Here is a 20,603-nt window from a genome sequence, read left to right as displayed (position 1 = left end):
GCCTCGCACAGCTTAGAGATACAGGTGCTTCTCAATAAATTAGAATATCATCAAAAAGTTAATTTATTTCAGATCTTAAAAAAAGTGAAACTCATATTATATAGTCATTACAAACAGAGTGATCTATTTCAAGCGCTTATTTCTGTTAATGTTGATGATTATGGCTTACAGTCAATGAAAACACAAAAGTCATTATTTCAGTAAATTAGAATAATTAACAAAAAACACCTGCAAAGGATTCCTATGCGTTTAAAAAGGTCCCTTAGTCTGTTTCAGTAGGCTCTACAATCATGAGGAAGACTGCTGACTTGACAGATGTCTAGAAGGCAGTCACTTACACACTCCACAAGGAGGGTAAGCCACAAAAGGTCATTGCTAAAGATGCTGGCTGTTCACAGAGTGCTGTATCCAAGCATATTAATGGAAAGTTGAGTGGAAGGAAGAAGTGTGGTAGAAAAAGGTGCACAAGCAACCGGGTTAACTGCGGCCTTGAAAGGATTGTTAAGAAAAGGCCATTCAAAAATTTGGGGGGAGATTCACAAGAAGTGGACTGCTGCTGGAGTCATTGCTTCAAGAGCGTCAACACACATAGACTTATCCAGGACATGTGTTACAAGTGTCGCATTCCTTGTGTCAAGCCAGTCATGACCAACAGACAACGCCAGAAGCGTCTTACCTGGGCCAAGGAGAAAAAGACCTGGTCTGTTGCTTAGTGGTCCAAGGTGTTGTTTTCAGATGAAAGTAAATTTTGCATTTCATTTGGAAATAGAGGTCCCAGAGTCTTGAGGAAGAGTGGAGAGGCACACAATCCAAGCTGCTTGACGTCTAGTGTGAAGTTTCCACAATCCGTGATGGTTTGGGGAGCCATGTCATCTGCTGGTGTAGGTCCACTGTGTTTTATCAACACCAAAGTCAGCGCAGCCGTCTACCATGACATTTTGCAGCACTTTATGCTTCCCTCTGCCGACAAGTTTTTTGGAGATGGAAATTTCATTCTCCAGCAGGACTTGGCACCTGTCCACACTGCCAAAAGTACCAATACCTGGTTTAAAAAGAACAGTATCAATGTGCTTGATTGGCCAGCAACTCGCCTGACCTTAACCCAATAGAGAATCTATGGGGTATTGTCAAGAGGAGGATGAGAGACACCAGACCCAACAATGCAGACGAGGTGAAGGCTGTTATCAAAGCAACCTGGGCTTCCATAACACCTCAGCAGTGCCACAGGCTGATCGCCTCCATGCCACATTGCCGCATTGATGCAGTAATTGATGCAAAAGGAGCCCCGACCAAGTATTGAGTGCATTTACTAAACATACATTTCGGTAGGACATCATTTCGGATTTTAAAATATTTTTTCAAGCTGTTATAAAGTATTCTAATTTACTGAGATAATGACTTTTGTGTTTTCATTGGCTGTAAGCTATAATCAACATTAACAGAAATAAACACTTGAAATAGATCACTCTGTTTGTAATGGCTCTATATAATATGTGAGTTTCACTTTTTTGAAGAACTGAAATAAATTAACTTTTTGATGATATTCTAATTTATTGAGAAGCACCTGTATATCATGGCACAGGTGTAATGTTTTTTGCATAGTTAATTGCGATCCTGTATGAAGTTAGTCGGTTTTAAAAGAAATTGAAAAATCAGGACAAAAGGGAAACTCTGTTGTTATTGTACAGAAATTCACACTTGGCCTCACTGCACATTTAATGTTGTCGATCATAAAAGTGAAGTTTGGTCATTAAAACTGGACCTGGTCTTGTAGGGACCATATGAGCACATTCAGCAACACAGAAGGGAGAGAAGGTAGATTCATCCAATAAGATATCAGGGTTCTAGGAAGCCAACACCATCATTACCCTCCGCTTTCACTTACAGGCCCATCATAATATTTTCTTCAAGTGATTTTCTAAACTGTCTGTACATTCTACGTAGATTGTCATCTGGTTTTGTAGTTTACAGATCTGAGGAGGTAATGGTCAGCGTCTTCTAATCACAGGGAGTAGGTGGATCCTCCAAGTTATAAGTTCTATAGAAAAGGGCTTTCAATGGCCAAAATCATTTGAACAGTTTTTGGTGGAGGAGAATGTTGTAGTCTAGAGGTAAAATGGTGATCACACGGTTGTGATACAGCCGGACTACACAACCGATAAAGCAGCCACAGCCGGTGACTTATAAGAATCTGTAACTTCTCTGCATTTAGTGGTTACTACTCACCTGGGAGGTCATCTGTAGGAATCATCTCTTTACACCGCTCATCACCCCTCACATATGTCTCTGTAGTATTAATGTGGGTCAGATCTTCAACCTGAAACAAATATTGTAAAAGTCACAGACAGATGGAGAAGTCCCATCTATGATCAGCTCTAATCCTGCCATCTCCACCGTTCTCATTACACAAGTATAAAACATATAATACTGGTGGATAAAACAAGACTGAGCACAAGACCTTCACAGCCATCTACACATCATAGGGGAGATCTCATGACACCTTCTCTCCATCTACCTGATGATCCTGAGGAACATTGGGATCTTCTTGTTTACAGTCCTGTGGAAGAAGAGGACGGGGACATCTCTCTGGTGTTGTCCTCTTACTGGATAAAACTGGAGGAAACACATATAGGGACTGAATTCATTCTTTACATACAGATAATTATAGGCCGTGTGTATTTAGTCCTGTCTATTACCTGGTGATGTGAGGGGCTGGGGAACATTCATCATGACGTCCTTGTACAGATCTTTGTGTCCTTCTAAATACTCCCACTCCTCCATGGAGAAATAGACTGCAACATCCTGATACCTTATAGGAACCTGACATATACAATGATACCGTCATCCCCCCGATCCCTTCATAGCGTTACTGTATAATGTCCCAGCATTCCCAGCAGTGTCACCTCTCCAGTCAGCAGCTCAATCATCTTGTAAGTGAGTTCTAGGATCTTCTGGTCATTGATGTCCTCATGTATGAAGGGGTGAGATGGAGGCCCCGTGATTGGGCTCAGGGGTCTTCCCCATCCCTCAGACACAGGGTCCTGACAGCGCCCACTAGAGGTCTTCTTCACTACTGTGTAATCCTGGTTATGGAGAGACACATTCATAAACCTCACTACAGACATTTCCAGAGTCCTCACCTCTCCAGTTCTGTCCATCTGTTATTCCCATAGATAAGAATGATGCAATGTGACGTCATCAGAATCTCTCACCTCTCCAGTAACCCGGAAGAGGATCTCTAGGGTGAGGTGTAATATCCTCTCCGCCATCTTGTCTCTGTCCATTTCCATCTTTGATGGATAAATCAGGAAAATTCACTTGTATAGAAGATCTTTACTGAGAGGATCCGATATTGTAGAGACCTGAACGAGAAGACGATGAGCCGATGTAATATCATAAAAATCCTGTGTAATAATACAATTACTAGAGATAATCAGGGAAAACATGAGGAGATTTATAATTTTACAGTATTTAGTTTTCTTCTTTACATCTAGAAATAAAACCTATATACACTGCTCAAAAAAATAAAGGGAACACTCAAATAACACATCCTAGATCTGAATGAATTAAATATTCTCATTGAATACTTTGTTCTGTACAAAGTTGAATGTGCTGACAACAAAATCACACAAAAATCATCAACGGAAATCAAATTTATTAACCAATGGAGGCCTGGATTTGGAGTCACCACCAAAATGAAAGTGGAAAAACACACTACAGGCTAATCCAACTTTGATGTAATGTCCTTAAAACAAGTCAAAATGAGGTTCAGTATTGTGTGTGGCCACGTGCCTGTATGATCTCCCTACAATGCCTGGGCATGCTCCTGATGAGGTTGCGGATGGTCTCCTGTGGGATCTCCTCCCAGACCTGGACTAAAGCATCCGCCAACTTCTGGACAGTCTGTGGTGCAACGTGACCTTGGTGGATGGAGCGAGACAGGATGCCTTTGTAGCACCCTGAGGATTCGGCTGCTACAGGGGTATTACACCTCAAGCCAGAGGTGTGGTATTCCACTCCCGGGTAAGGATGGAGTGTGGAACTGAGCTTAGTAGGCTGCATGCACTACATACATCCCATTTCTGGGGGACAGAACTACGGTACTCCCACCAGTATATGTGCAGGTACGACAGCGTCTGTCCCTGGCTGGAGTGGGAGGGGGGTGGAACATCCCAGTAGTGTAGGGGCAGATAGGGGGAGTAGTCTGGGTAAAGCTAGGAGCTCATTGGGTGCTGGTCACCTGGGCTCACACATAGAGGGAGTATATTAGGTGGGCACCATCTTAGATCAGAGTTCAGTTCAGGCAGGAGGAGAAGAGCAGAGGAGCTCAGCCAGGAGGGCTGACAGGGATCTGTGGCTCCGGCTGGGCCCAGCTCCAGAACAGAGCCTGCTGGGAGAGAGAGAGAGAGGAGTAAGAAGGACCCAGAGAGGAAACAAGAAGAGAACCCCAAGATCCCAGAATAAGGACAGAAGGGTGAAGTGTTGGCGGACACGGGTACCGGATCCCAAGCTGGCAGAGACCAGAACAAACCTTAGCCAGGAACCGGAGGTCGTGGTCAGGATCTGCCACGACCCTCACCAAATCCACTAGAAAGGCACACCAAGTATAGGGTCAGGGAGCCCAGAGGAGGCTTGACCACCAAGAGACCCGAGGGAGCCGGCCAAAAGTGGATCCCTGGTGGGAACGGCCAGAGGAAGGGAGAGTCAGAAAGGAGCTCAGGACCACGCTCCGGAATTGCCTGGGGGTTGGCCGAGTCCAGGAACTGGTGGACGCAGCACTGCTCGGGTGGTCACTCAAGGCCAGAGTGACTAAAAGGACACCAGTAAGTAAAAACCCTGAACTGCATCTCCCGACTCTGAGTCTTCTTACTGCACCGTCACAACCCCCACCATCTACACCTGCTGCCCTGAGGCCATACCCCTCCCGTTGGGGGTTATACCATCACTGCTGCACATATACCACCGGCCTCAGTGGACTGCTCTGCAGCGGCGGCTTCAAAGCCGCACTCAACGGGTGGCGTAGTCGACACATCAAATTAACATCTACTGCCATAGACTGCCACTTAGTTTGACACCCTGGGCACGGACCGGGTCACCGCCACAAGGACTACTACCCCCATACAGATCCGGCTCCGGGTATCCTTTGAACATGGCCCAGGGGGCGCGTCACCTTCATCTTCCAGGAACTGCTGACACACTCCAGCCACATGAGGTCTGGCATTGTCCTGCATTAGGAGGAACCCAGGGCCAACCGCACCAGCATATGGTCTCGCAAGGGGTCTGAGGATCTCACCTTGGTACCTAATGGCAGTCTGGCTACATGGAGAGCTGTGTGGGCCTCCAAAGAAATGCCACACCACACCATTACTGACCCACTGCCATAGGTCATGCTGAAGGATGTTGCAGGCAGCAGATCGCTCTTCACGGCATCTCCAGACTCTGTTACATCTCTCACATGTGCTCAGTGTGAACCTGCTTGCATCTGTGAAGCGCACAGGGCACCAGTGGCGACTTTGCCAATCCTGGTGTTCTGTGGCAAATGCCAAGCGTTCTGCACGGTGTTGGGACGTCGGGCTCTCATACCACCCTCATGGAGTCGGTTTCTTATGGATTGTGCAGACACTTGCACATTTGTGGCCTGCTAGAGGTCATTTTGCAGGGCTCTGGCAGTGCTTCTCCTGTTCCTTCTTGCACAAAGGCGGAGGTAGCGGTCCTGCTGCTGGGTTGTTGTCCTCATACGGCCCCCTCCACGTCTCCTTGTGTACTGGCCTGTCTCCTGGTAGTGCCTCCAGCCTCTGGACACTACGCTGACAGACACAGCAAACCTTCTTGCCACAGCTCGCATTGATGTGCCATCCTGGATGAGCTGCACTACCTGAGCAACTTCTGTGGGTTGTAGAGTCCGTCTCATGCTACCACGAGTATGAAAGCACAACCAACATTCAAAAGTGACCAAAACATCAGCCAGAAAGCATTGGTGCTGAGATGTGGTCTGTGGTTCCCATCTGCAGAACCACTCCTTTATTGAGGGTGTCTTGATAATTGCCAATAATTTCCATCTATTGTCTATTCCATTTGCACAACAGCATGTGAAATTGATTGTCAATCAGTGTTGCTTCCTAAGTGGACAGTTTGATTTCACAGAAGTTTGATTTACTTGGAGTTATATTCTGTTGTTTAAGTGTTCCCTTTATTTTTTTGAGCAGTGTATTTTAGGCCACAGACAACAAGCAGTTTCTTCCTCAGAGTCTGCAGCTGAACACGTTTCTCATAGACTCATCTTCCATAATGCTAATTGTCGTCTCATTTACGGACACTGGAATCGGCATTAGTAATACTACAGGAGATATTCATTACACATGACATGAGAAATAACTACTTCATGATCAGGACGGCATCTTCATTTTCTACTATGGCTCTAGAAACATATTGGGCCAGAATCCGTCACCGACTACATCTCCACCGGTCGTCTATATGAATGTTTCCCTTCTTCCCCGGACTGTAATCTTGTATCATATTAGATCTCATGTCTGATTCACACACAGAAGTTTGAGGCTTTTATAAAAGCTTTTTTGTTCACACAAACACCTCGGACAGAAATTATTTGATACGAAAGTCTTCATGTACACTGTTTTATGGTGTTTATTTCTGGCCTTAGTCTTTCCTATGTTACAAGAAAGACACCAGATAAGAGCAGAAATAGTAAAAACATGCAAAAAGCACAAGACAAGTTTAAGGGCAATGGTACCAAATACTAATGAAATGTATGTAATGTTTTAACTTTGCAGTAAGTAATAAAAATGCCTTAAAACATTCTCTCTCATCTGGCAAATATTAAAAATTATGGTAAATTATGGTAATCCTATTTGACCTAAAACTGGAAAGGTTTATTCTGATTTCATGTCAGATATTGAGAGAAACATGCATATGTGTCTTTATATAGTGTATGTAAACTTCTGGTTTCAACTGTACATCAAGAGAATGTCAAGAGTGTGCAAAGCAGTCATCAAAGCAAAAGGTGGCTACTTTGAAGAACCTAGATTATAAGACATATTTTCAGTTGTTTCACACTTTTTTGTTAAGTATATAATTCCACATGTGTTAATTCATAGTTTTGATGCCTTCAGTGCGAATGTACAATTTTCATAGTCATGAAAATACAGAAAAATCTTTAAATGACAAGGTGTGTCCAAACTTTTGGTGGGTACTGTATCTATAAATATATACTGTATATCTGGTGGAGTCATATCTCCCGACTCTGCAGACCGCATGCCGCTGCTGTACTTGGCAGGCACGGACCAGATGGTATGGAGATTAATGAGGGAAAAGTCCAAAGGCAAACTTTTCCACACTTAACAAGAACTTGATGAGAAGTATATACATCAGATAGCAGGCACAACACTTTATGAATGCTTCTTCTGCATTAATAATAAAAAAGTGGAATAAAAAAGTGCAAAAATGCATATATAATATATGACGTATTGGCCGATATTTTGGGCAAAATACTCAAGCTCGTAACCCGTGTCAAGGGTCCTCATGCTTATGAGTCCCTACTCTAAACATAAAAAGCAAAGCCACAATAAGAAGAATTAATTTTTTTTTTCTTTTTTTCTTCAATTGTGGGGGAATTTTAATTCTTCTTATTGTGGCTTTGTTTTTTTACCAAAAAAGAAAAAAGTTATGGCTGTAGGAAGAAAGGGAGCAGAAAACGAAAATGCAATAATGGAAAATGGCCCGGTCATGAAGGGGTTAACACTACCAAAATTACAAGCTCAATGGCTTGTTGTGGATGTACTGTATATAAACAGATGTAAACAATGAATGATTGATACAGTCACTACCTTACCCAATCCCTACCTAAACTAAGCTGATGCTGCCTAGAAGAGGAGGTTGGCACCCTAAGGAACGACAATTGTGTCCCTCAGAAGCCCTATAGAACGTATAATTAGCAAATATATACACACACACACACTATATTATACAGATTATACAGTGGGGAAAAAAAGTATTTTGTCAGCCAGCAATTGTGCAAGTTCTCCCACTTAAAAAGATGAGAGAGGCCTGTAATTGACATCATAGGTCGACCTCAACTATGAGAGACAAAATTTGACAACAAATCCTGAAAATCACATTGTCTGATTTGTAAAGAATTTTTTTTCATATTTTGGTGGAAAATAAGTACTCAATACTTTGTTATATATCCTTTCTTGGCAATGACAGAGGTCAAACGTTTTCTGTAAGTCTTCACAAGGTTGGCACACACTGTTGCTGGTATGTTGGCCCATTCCTCCATGCACATCTCCTCTAGAGCAGTGATGTTTTGGGGCTGTCGCTGGGCAACATGGACTTTCAGCTCCCTCCAAAGGTTTTCTATAGTGTTTAGATCTGAAGACTGGCTAGGCCAGTCCAGGACCATGAAATGTTTCTTGCAAAGCCACTCCTTCGTTGCCCTGGCGGTGTGCTTGGGATCATTGTCATGCTGAAAGACCCAGCCACGTTTCATCTCCAATGACCTTGTTGATGGAAGGAGGTTTGCATTCGAAATTTCACGATACATGGCCCCATTCATTCTTTCATCTACACGGATCAGTCGTCCTGGTCCCTTGGCAGATAAACAGCCCCAAAGCATGATGTTGCCACCCCCATGCTTCACAGTAGGTATGGTGTTCTTTGGATGCATCTCAGCATTCTTTCCCCTCCAAACACGATGAATTGTGCTTCTACCAAACAGTGCTACTTTGGTTTCATCTGACCATTCTCCCAATACTCTTTTGGATCATCCAAATGCTCTCTAGCAAACTTCAGAAGAGTCTGGACATGTAATGGCTTAAGCAGGGGGACATGTCTGGCACTGCAGAATCTGAGTCCCTGGTGGTGTAGTGTGTTACTGAAGGTAGCCTGTGTAACGTTGGTCCCAGCTCTCTGCAGGTCATTCACTAGGTCCCCCCGTGTGGTTCTGGGATTTTTGTTCACCGTTCTTGAGATCATTTTGACCTACGGGGTGAGATCTCGTGTGGAGCCCCAGATTGAGGGAGATTATCAGTGGTCTTGTAGGTCTTCTATTTTCTAATTATTGCTCCCACAGTTGATTTCTTCACACCAAGCTGCTTGCCTATTGCAGATTCAGTCTTCCCAGCCTGGTGCGAGGCTACAATTTTGTTTCTGGAGTCCTTCGACAGGTCTTTGGTCTTCACCACAGTGGAGTTTGGAGTGTGACTGTTTGAGGTTGTGGACAGGTGTCTTTTATACTGATAACAAGTTCAAACAGGTGCCAGTACTACAGGTATGAGTGGAGGACAGAGGAGCCTCTTAAAGAAGTTACAGGTCTGTGAGAGCCAGAAATCTTGCTTGTTTGTAATTGACCGAATACTTATTTTCCACCAAAATTTGAAAAAAAAATTTATTTCCAAATCAGACAATGTGATTTTCAGGATTTGTTTTCTCATTTTGTCGCTCATAGTTGAGGTCTACCTATGATGTCAAATACAGGTCTCTCTCATATTTTTAAGTGGGAGAACTTGCACAATTGGTGGCTGACTAAATACTTTTTTTATATATATATATATATATATATATATATACATATATATACACACATACACACACACACAGTGGGTATGGAACATAGTAACAGTTTATAAGGCCATCCAGTTCAGCCTATTTCTTGTGCACTGCAGCTATTCCACAGCGTTGATCCAGGGGAAGGCAAAAAAAAGCCCATGCGGTATAGGCCAATTTACATCATTGAGGAAAAATTCACTTCCCGACTCCAATCTGGCAGTCAGATTAAATCCCTGGATTAATTAACTAAGCATAAGATGTAATTTTATTGTTCTCAAGAAAGGCGTCCAGGCCTCTCTTGAACTCATTAAGTGAGTTGGACATCACCACGGCTCTGACCGTAAAGAATCCCCTTCTATGCTGGTGCAGGAACCTCCTTTCCTCCAGATGCATAGTGTGCCACCTCGTCTTTGTCACCATCCTTGGTATAAACAGGTCATGGGAGATATCTCTGTACTGCCCCCTGATGTATTTATACATGTTTATGAGGTCTCCCCTAATCCTTCTCTTTTCCAACGTAAATAGGCCTAATTTTGACAACCTCTCTGGGTATTCTAGTCCCTCCATTCCCTTTATTACCTTAGTCGCCCTCCTTTGTACCCTCTCTAGCTCCAATATGTCTTTCCTGAGCACCGGAGCCCAGAACTGTGCACAATATTCTAAGAGCGGCCTTACCAGCGCTTTATACAGAGGAAGAACAATGTTCTCATCATATGCACCTATTCCTCTTCTGATGCATGCCATGACTCTATTTGCCTTCGCAGCTGCTGCCTGACACTGGGCACTCCAATTTAATTTGCTGTTAACCAAGACGCCCAGGTCCTTCTCCATGTCAGATTTCCCCAACGGTTTCCCATTTAATATGTATGGGTGACTGCTGTTGTTCTTTCCCATGTGCATGACGTTACATTTATCGGCATTGAACCCCATTTGCCATTTTTTGGCCCAACTCCCCAATTTATCTAAATCCTCCTGTAGCTGTGCCCTATCCTCATCTGTATTAACTACTTTACAAAGTTTAGTATCATCTGCAAATATTGCTATTTTACTATGCAACCCTTCCACCAGATCATTAATAAATATATTAAATAATATAGGGCCCAAGACAGACCCTCGAGGCACCCCGCTAGTAACCCTGACATACCCTGAGCTTACTCCATTGATAACCACCCTCTGCTTTCTATCACTCAGCCAGCTATTTACCCACTTGCACACATTATCCCCCAGACAAAGCATTCTCATTTTATATACCAACCTTTTGTGTGGCACGGTATCAAACACTTTGGAGAAGTCAAGGTAAGTATTCAGACCCCTTTAATCTTTTCACTCTTTGTGAAATTTCTGAGTAAAGCAGAAATTCTTTTGTAACCTTGGCCAGATCTGTGCCTTGCCACAATTCTGCCTCTGAGCTGCTTGGGCAGTTCCTTTTGAGCTCATGATTCTCATTTGGTCTGACATGCACTGTGAGCTGTGAGGTCTTATATAGACAGGTGTGTGCCTTTCTGAATCAAGTCCTATCAGTTTAATTAATCACAGCTGGAATCCAATGAAGGAGTAGAACCATCTCAAGGAGGATCACAAGGAAATTGACAGCATGTGACTTAAATATGAGTGTCTGAGCAAAGGGTCTGAATACTCATGACCATGTGATATTTCAGTTTTTCATTTTTAATACATTTTCAAAAATGTCTACATTTCTGTTTTTTTTCAGTCAAGATGGGGTGCAGAGTGGACTTTAATGAGAAAAAACTGAACTTTTTAGAATTTACCAAATGGCTGCAATGAAACAAAGAGTGAAAAATTTAAAGGGGTCTGAATACTTTCCGTACCCACTCCACAGAAGGGCGAAAAATCCAGCACGAAATCCAGGTAATGTGATAAAAGTTAAAACTCCATTTATTGTGAAAAAGTTAAAACAAGACAATGGGACTTACGAGTCACAATAACATGTTTCGAACTCAGATGTTCTTAGTCATAGTGTGACCCATATCCAAAGAAAACCAAAGTCAAATTTTTAGGATTTTATCCTATTCAGTCCAGATCTGATTCAATGGATATTTTTCAGGATGTTGTGCAGCAAATGTAAAAGGTGCTGCACTCATTTCCGAATATGGGGACTGTCAAGTGAAATGTGACCAATAAAGAACGGATTGCCCTTCAAGAATTAAAATGTATGAAAGATCTTGTCATAAGAATGTCAGACAAGGGAGGAGTAGTAGTATTAACCCTTTAACACCAACGCCTTCGTGATCAGGCCAATTTTTGGTCAATCTGACCACTGTCACTTTATGAGGTAATTACTCTGGAATGCTTCAGCGGATCCCACTGATTCTGAGACTGTTTTTTTCGTGACATATTGTATGTCATGATTGTGGTAAAATTTATTCGATATGACTTGCGTTACTTTGTGAAAAAAATCGGAAATTTGGCATGGCAAAAATTTTGAAAATGTTGCAATTTTCAAACTTTGAATTTTTATGCCCTTAAATCAGAAAGATATGTGACAAAATAGTTAATAACATTTCTAACATGTCTACTTTACATGAGCACAATTTTGGAACCAAATTTTTTTCGCTAGGAAGTTATAGGGGTTAAAAGTTGACCATTGATTTCTCATTTATCCAACAAAATTTTCAAAACCAAATTTTAGGGACCACATTTTATTTGAAGTGACTTTGAGGGGCCTTTATGACAGAAAATAATCCAAAGTGACACCATTCTAAAAACTGCACCCCTCAAGGGGCTCAAAACCACATTCCATAAGTTTATTAACCCTTCAGGTGATTCGCAGGAATTTTTGGAATATGGAAGTAAACAATGAACATTTAACTTTTTTTTCACAAAAATGTTACTTTAGATCAAATTTTTTTTTTTTTTCGCAAGGGTAACAGGAAAAAATGAACTACAAAATGTGTTGTGCAGTTTCTCCTGAGCACGCTGATACACCATATGTGAGGGAAAACTACTGTAGGGGTCCACGGCAGGGCTCGGAAGGGAAGGAGCACCATTTGACTTTTTGAATGTAAAATTTGCTTAAATAACTAGTGGACGCCATCTCGTGTTTGGGGAGCCTCTGATGTGCTTAAACAATGGAAACCCCCCACAAGTTACACCATTTTGGAAACCAGACCACTCAGGGAACTTATCTAGATGTGTGGTGAGCACCTTAAACCCCCAGGTGCTTCACAGAAGTTTATAACATTAAGCCGTAAAAATAAAACTTTCACATTTTTCCCACAAAAATGTTTTTCAGCCCCCAATTTTACATTTTCATAAGGGTAACAGGAGTAATTGCACCATGCAGTTTGTTGTGCAATTCCTCCTGAGTAAGCCGATACCCCATATGGGGAGGAAAACTACTGCTTTAGCGCACGGCAGGGCTTGGAAGAGGTTGCAGACACCATGTCACATTTGAAGAGTCGCTGACATACCAAAACAGCAGAAACCCCCACAAGTGACACCATTTTGTAAACTACACCTCTCAAGAAATTCATCTACGGGAGTAGGGAGTATTTTTTAAAACTCAGGCGATACACAAACTTGTATAACATTGGGCTGAGTAAATGAAATATTACTATTTTTTCCATTCAAGTGTTGCTTTGACCCCAAGTTTGCAGTTTTCAAAAGGGGTAATAAGAGAAAATGTTAAACAGCTTCTCTTAAGTACATTAATACCCCATAAGTGGTCGAAAACTACTTTGCAGGCACAATGCAAAGCTCATAAGGGAAGGAGCGCCATGTTACAGTGCAGATTTTACTGCTGTGGTTTGCAGGTGATATGACCCACTGGGAGAGCCCCTGAGGTCCCAGAACAGAAGAAACCCCCCCATAAATTACTCCATTTTACAAACGACACCTCTCAATGAATTCATGAATTCATCTAGGGGTGCAGTGATCATATTTACATCACATGTGACAGAAATTTATACCATTTGGCAGTGAGGAAAAAATAATTACATTTTTACCACAAAAAAATAGTTTTAGCCTCAGATTTTACATTTTCACAGAGGGGAATGGGTAAAAATGGTGCCAAAATGTGTCACACAATTTCTTCTAAACGTGGCAATACCCCATATGTGGCTGTACAGTACCGCCTAGCCATACGGCAAGACTCAGGAGGGAGGGAGCGCTATTTGACTCCTGGAGAACAAATTATTGTAGAATAGTTTGAGGACTCTATACAGAGCCCCTAAGTGCTAGAAGAGCAGAATCCCCCCTCAAGTGACCCCATTTTGGAAATTATACCCCTTTGGAAATTTACATACAGGTGTAGTGACAATTTTCACTTCATGCGTGTTTTCCAGAAACATGCAGCAGTGGATGTTGCTGAGTGAAAATTTCAAACTGCCGTTGTAGTGACTAGTACGTTGTAGAGACCAGTACGTTGTGCCCAGCTCATGCTTCTGTAGACATGCACCTGTAAATTAGGCGGGCTCTCATCGCTACAGGAATGCCAGACATGTGGACCCCAAATATAGTTTAGGCACATTGTGGGGCTCAGAAGGGAGGGGAGCATTTGGACTTGGGAGCACAGGATTTGCTGAATTTCTTTTGGGGGGCAAGGGCCATTTTGCTTTTCCACAGCCTTTGTGCTACCAGTAACTTGAAAGTCCCTTATATTTTCGCTAGATGACAGACCTGAGTGGGGACTTGCTTTTTTTGTGGATTGAGTTGAAGCTTTTATTGGGAACATTTTACATAACGTTTATCCGGCTCTCTACGCTGGGCACTTACATCGGGGTTTCCATCTAAATCTCCAAGTGATGTAATTCAGATGAAACCCCCGAGGGAACCATTCACTATAGTGAGGCAGCAGAGTTACTCAGGACTCAGTCTTGGCTCTGTTTAGCGGTGTCCTTTTTTTCAGAGGTGCACAAAATTGTGGCCAATCACACTTTTACACATGTCTAAAAAAAACCTGACACTGTGGGATGATAGGCTACACGGTGCCTCCATCAGCCTCATTACAGGGAATCTTCCGTCGGGTGTTCCGTCTGAATCATGTATTTCAGAGATTTACACGGAAACCCCGGTGTAAGCGCTTAGCACAGAATAAACGGGAGACGCGCCATACTGCATTGTTTTGGGAAGCAGAATGAACAAATTAGCAGCAGGTGAAAAATTGTTTTTATTTATTTTTTACGCCGTTCCTCATGCGGTATAAGTGAAAAAAATTAGACAACTATATTCTTCGGGTCGTTGCTATTACAGTGATACCAGATTTATATAGGGTATTTATGATTGACAGCTGTCATACACTAAAAGACGCTTTGTTTTGCAAAATCTAGTTTTTGCATTGCCATATTTTGAGAGCTATGATTTTTCCAGATTTTGGCCGACAGAGTCATGTGAGGGCTTGTTTTTTGCGGGTCCAGTTGACGTTATTATTGGAACCATTTTTGGGCATGTGACATTTTTTGATCGTTTTCTATTCTGTTTTTTGGGAGGTACAATGAACAAAAAACAGCAATTCAGGATTTGTTTTTTGAGGTTTTTTTTAATACCGTTCCGCAAGTGTAAAAATTGATAAGGCAGCGTTATTCTTCGGGTCAGCATGTTTACAGCGATACCACACAAAGTTTTTTTATGTTTTGGCGCTTTTACACAATAAAAACTATTTTATAGACAAAAGAATTACAAAAGAGCTACAACTTTTTTATCTTTCAGCTGATGGAGCTGCATGGCGGCTTTTTTTTTGCAGGACAAGATGACGTTTTTAGCGGTAACATTTTTATTTCCATTTAGCTTTTTGATTGTATTTTATTCCACTTTTTGTTTGGCAGTATCATGTAAAAGCATAGCTTTTTGCTCCGTTTTTTATGGTGTTTACAGAAGGGGTTAATTAGTGTAACAGTTTTATAGGGTTGTTCCGGATGCGGCGATACCAAACATATGTACTTTTTTTGTTTTTGCATAAATATATTGATTTGTTGGTTTATTTACCGTATTTATTTAATTTTATTTTGTGAGATATATATATTTTTTTTTTTTTAACAGTTTGAAAACATTTTTTTATACTTTTTTTTTTTTTACATTTTTACTTAGTCCCTGTATGGAACTTCAATTTTTATTTTTCTGATCACTAGTCTTACGCAATGCAATAGACATGTATTGCATTGCATGAGAGCAGACAGTTTTACACTGTCAGATCTCCTGCTAGACTCAGCTGCTGGCTGATTCTAGCAGGACACCGTGCATGGCAGACCAGGAAGTCATCATATTACCTCTTGCTGCCATGACAACGCCAGGTCCTATCACGGGGGCCATCGGAAAGGTGAGTGGACGACCCCCTCTCCTCTCACCATCTCCTAAATGCCGCAATCGCTATGGATCGCGGCATAGAAGATAGCAAAGGGTTAGCATCATTGGGACCTGATCCAATCAGGTTCCGATGATGTTACCTGTCAGAGCTGTTGCTCTGCACCGCAACCGCAGCACTTGCAGGACCCTGGGGTTCCTGAGCGCTGCGAGGCCGCCGATTGTTCATAAACGTGGGCGCTGCACAGAGCCCAGCCAGCACCGACGTTTATGTACAGTGTGTGAGGCAGTGACGGGGATCGTATACAAGGGACGGTATATATCCCCCAGAATGTGTACAGAGACCTATTAAACCCATTGAAGTGCATTGCAGCCACAGACACACCTGCGGCTGCAATGCAGGCATGAAGGTGAGCATTGACCTGGTCAGGCTATCTGGCTAAGGCAGATTAGTAAAACCCGGGGCCTTCATTTCTTGGAGGAGACTACAGGAAGGCAGTGGGGCGGATTCCTCCCTCCAACCCGGGTTTTCCAGTGGCTCTTGCCTCAGGTCCTTTAAAAACCCTGCATTAAGGATTAGTGTTGTTCAGTGTTCGGACCCGCTAGGGACATAGCAGGAAGGCTTAGCGGGCCTGTGTGTAGCTGAACCTACGCCTGGGTAGGCTCTGCACCAGTCAGGCTCTGAGCAGCCCGGCGCAGCCGTTGCCCACGGCAACCGTTGTTATGGACTTATGTTAACCCGGCTGAAAACCAGAGGACTTTCTGTTTTACCCGTGAGTGCTGAATAAAAGCTGCTTATGTTGGACTTGCTTGGGTCACTGCCTCAGTTACTGCACGGTGTGAACACCGCCGCCTTACAAGTGGGAGGTCGGAAGCGGTTAATGGAAGCAGAGATGTATGATTTACAAATGCTGTCAGATAAAACAACATATAAAAAAGTCCTAGATAATCCCACATCAAAGCTGTAACATACCTGGCGGCGTCCTTGCATAGTGGTATATCTCCCACTGTGCAAGAGCGCGCATTTGATTTCCAGTCCAGACTGTCTCTCCGGCAGTCTCGCTCTGCCCTGACCCTTTGCTCGCCGCTCCGGCAGTCTCGCTCTGCCCTGACCCTTTGCTCGCCGCTCCGGCAGTCTCGCTCTGCCCTGACCCTTTGCTCGCCGCTCCGGCAGTCTCGCTCTGCCCTGACCCTTTGCTCGCCGCTCCGGCAGTCTCGCTCTGCCCTGACCCTTTGCTCGCCGCTCCGGCAGTCTCGCTCTGCCCTGACCCTTTGCTCGCCGCTCCGGCAGTCTCGCTCTGCCCTGACCCTTTGCTCGCCGCTCCGGCAGTCTCGCTCTGCCCTGACCCTTTGCTCGCCGCTTCGGCAGTCTCGCTCTGCTGACCCTTTGCTCGCCGCTCCGGCAGTCTCGCTCTGCTGACCCTTTGCTCGCCGCTCCGGCAGTCTCGCTCTGCTGACCCTTTGCTCGCCGCTTCGGCAGTCTCGCTCTGCTCACCCTTTGCTCGCCGCTCCGGCAGTCTCGCTCTGCTGACCCTTTGCTCGCCGCTCCGGCAGTCTCGCTCTGCTGACCCTTTGCTCGCCGCTCCGGCAGTCTCGCTCTGCTGACCCTTTGCTCGCCGCTCCGGCAGTCTCGCTCTGCTGACCCTTTGCTCGCCGCTCCGGCAGTCTCGCTCTGCTGACCCTTTGCTCGCCGCTCCGGCAGTCTCGCTCTGCTGACCCTTTGCTCGCCGCTTCGGCAGTCTCGCTCTGCTCTGACCCTTTGCTCGCCGCTCCGGCAGTCTCGCTCTGCTCTGACCCTTTACTCTCCGCTCCTGACGGTCTCGTCTTGCTCTGCTCTTGCCCGCCGCTCCGGGCGGTCTCACCCTGCTGTGTTTGTCTACCGCATCTGCGGTTCTGTTCCGGAAGTCCCAGTCTGTACTGGGTCCTATCCACTCTGTGCACCAACCTGTTGTACCTGCCAGTACCTCCCTGCCTGCATACCAGTCGTGCTTACCAGCCGTGTCCGCCTATTCCCCCAGTCTGTGTGCCAGCCTAACATTCCAGTTCCTGTATTCCCCGGTGTGGGCCAACCGCCGTGTCCGGAGTCTGACCTGGAGTAGACCCGGGTCCCTCAGCTCGGTTCCTCCCTGGTGCACTGGCGTCATATGCCGTCGTGCGACCTTGGTCGGATCTGGCAGATACTTAGTTACGCCCCTCCTGGCACTCTCCGGTACGGTCCAGTGGAATCACTACATATACACGCACATGCCAGTCAGTCCGGGCGTGTGCATTACAAAAGCTAGTTATAGATACCCATTCTATTATTCAAGAGGGTTTTGCCCTAGAGGTTATAACTGAAAAAGAAAGGGATTATTTAATTGTGGAGCAACCAATGTTGCCAGGTTTATATGGTCTGCCAAACATACAAAAAAATATAATTCCTCCCCCGATGAGACTCATAGTATCGGGTATAAACTCAGTTACTGAATTAATAGGGGATTGGAAGGATAATTTGCTGCAGCCATTAGTTCAAAGAACTGCAAGATTTTTAAAGGACTCCAGGGATGTCTTAAATCAGGTATCTAAAATGGAATGGCAGCCTTACTACACGTGGCTTAGCTGCGATGTAGTGTCATTGTATACTTGCATTCCCTATAATATTGTTATCCAAACACTAAAGTATCATATATTTAAATTCAGCGCTTATTCTTCTGATCTTTGTGAATATATTGTCTTGTAGGTGCAATTTTTAATAACTAATATTTTTTTTATGTACAAGCAGGTTTTTTTCCTTCAGTGCAAGGGGGTCTCCATGGGAGCTAAATACTCCCCGTCGCTCGCAAACTTAATAATGTCCTTCTGGGAGCATAAATGTTTGTATACTTCTGCGAATCCTTATGTGAATTGTCTGCTCTGGTATGTCAGATACATCGATGATTTGATCTTCATATGGAGGGGCAATATATCTGCCATACCGGAATTTGTACAGTATCTTAATGATTTTAATTTGTCATTCACATACAATACTCACCCCACTGTAATTCCATTCTTGGACCTCAGACTGGAGGGGGGAAATGGAAGTATAGCTACTTCATCATTTTCTAAACCCCGCTCAGGAAATACGATACTGCATGCTGCAAGCAGTCGACCGCAGTCACACCATAAAAGCCATCCCAGCGGGAGAGTATACCAGGATAAAGCGTAACTGCAGTAAAGCTGACAACTAGAAAGTGAAATCACTACTTGTCGGGATAAACTAATTAGGAGAGGTTACCCACCCTGGACTCTGGACAGAGCTTCAAGGATCGTAGCTACAAGAGACAGAGAAAAACTAATTGATTCAAATGCAAGAGAAACATTCTGCCACCACACTGTTTATTCAGAAGATCAATCACCAGGGCATAATTCAGACTATGTGCTTCAAGACTTAAACGGTGGTGCACATCCAAGAAATATTTCACTCACAAGCAAGAATAGAAGGAAAGGCAGCACTCACCCAGTCTTCTTTAAAACGTTCCTTTATTTTTGTGTGTGGAGCAATTCAGCGTGCAGCATTGGACTGAGACCCCGAAGGGTGTGCGGGGGAAAAAAGGGACAACGGCCGTTTCGCTGCCTTCCGGCGCTTCAACGGGTCCAAACCTCCGCGCACAAAAATAAAGGAACGTTTTAAAGAAGACTGGGTGAGTGCTGCCTTTCCTTCTATTCTTACTTGTGATTGAAAAACTAATTGATGTCTCTGAGAGTGAAACTGATGAAAAAAAGATAATGAAACCAGCATTAGCTTTAACATTTAGTCTACAATTTAATAAGATTAAAAAAAATAATAAATAAATATTTGCCCATATTGCATGATGACAGTGTCAGATCTGAGATTCTGAAGTCAGGGTGTTCAATTGTGGCAAAGAGACAATCATCTTGGGGAGACATTTTATCCCCAAAGAGATCTAATACTGTGAGACAAAGACATGCATGGCTAAATTGCAAAAAATTTTTTAAATGTGGTCAAAATGGCTGTGGCATGAGTAATTTAGTTCAGGTCTCAAAAAATGTCTCCACAGCTGCATAAATATTGCAACAGTAATCATGTTGTATATATAATTGAATGCAAAGCGTGCAGTAAATTGTACGTGGTGTGTACTGTAAGAAAATAGAAAAAACGCAGAGCAGAACATATACAGTTAGGTCCATATATATTTGGACAGAGACAACATTTTTCTAATTTTGGTTCTAGACATTACCACAATGAATTTTAAACTAAACAATTCAGATGCAGTTGAAGTTCAGACTTTCAGCTTTCATTTGAGGGTATCCACATTAAAATTGGATGAAGGGTTTAGGAGTTTCAGCTCCTTAACATGTGCCACCCTGTTTTTAAAGGGACCAAAAGTAATTGGACAATTGACTCCAAGGCTATTTCATGGACAGGTGTGGGCAATCCCTTCGTTATGTCATTCTCAATTAAGCAGATAAAAGACCTGGAGTCGATTTTAGGTGTGGTGCTTGCATTTTTTTGATGTTACAGGTTTATTTGCCGAACCGGAACATCAAAACATTCGCTCATCTCTAGTAATTAATAATCTATCAATCTTATATCAATTTCATATCGAAATATGGCACAAGAGTACTTTATAGGTGGTATCTTTGTTGTATCGTTTATTTATTATTTTTATACACAGTATATGATATGATCAATTGTTATCTATTTGATGCACTAGTCACTTTAGAATTTTTCATAAATAATCTCCTTTATTATTTGACATAGTATAATTCTGATTATCAAATCAACTAAACTTGATGGCATAATA

At 43.3% G+C, this 20,603-nt stretch overlaps 1 protein-coding gene across 3 annotated transcripts in view; it reads right to left on the bottom strand.

Annotated features, from left to right (window-relative positions):
* The window catches only part of LOC141182593 (uncharacterized), a 31,862-nt gene that overhangs the window by 8,048 nt on the left and 3,211 nt on the right, over positions 1-20,603 (bottom strand). The window contains exons 1-6 of one of the 3 annotated variants that reach the window (XM_073660751.1): positions 19,077-19,114; positions 3,213-3,362; positions 2,904-3,083; positions 2,697-2,820; positions 2,516-2,613; positions 2,227-2,317 (exon numbers count right to left, since the gene is read on the bottom strand). In XM_073660751.1, coding sequence (XP_073516852.1) covers positions 2,227-2,317; positions 2,516-2,613; positions 2,697-2,820; positions 2,904-3,083; positions 3,213-3,290 — 571 coding nt within the window. In that variant the 5' untranslated portion in view covers positions 3,291-3,362; positions 19,077-19,114. Of the gene's footprint in view, positions 1-2,226; positions 2,318-2,515; positions 2,614-2,696; positions 2,821-2,903; positions 3,084-3,212; positions 3,363-18,829; positions 19,022-19,076; positions 19,115-20,603 lie in introns of those variants that run through there. The other 2 variants (XM_073660750.1, XM_073660749.1) reach the window with 2 other exon arrangements.

This window comes from Phyllobates terribilis, unplaced genomic scaffold, assembly GCF_046119375.1.
Source record: "Phyllobates terribilis strain yellow unplaced genomic scaffold, ASM4611937v1 Scaffold_35__1_contigs__length_13245226, whole genome shotgun sequence".
Lineage (NCBI taxonomy): Eukaryota > Metazoa > Chordata > Amphibia > Anura > Dendrobatidae > Phyllobates > Phyllobates terribilis.
The sequence above is the reverse complement of the archived record's forward strand: the minus strand, read 5'-3'. Positions and strand labels throughout refer to the sequence as shown.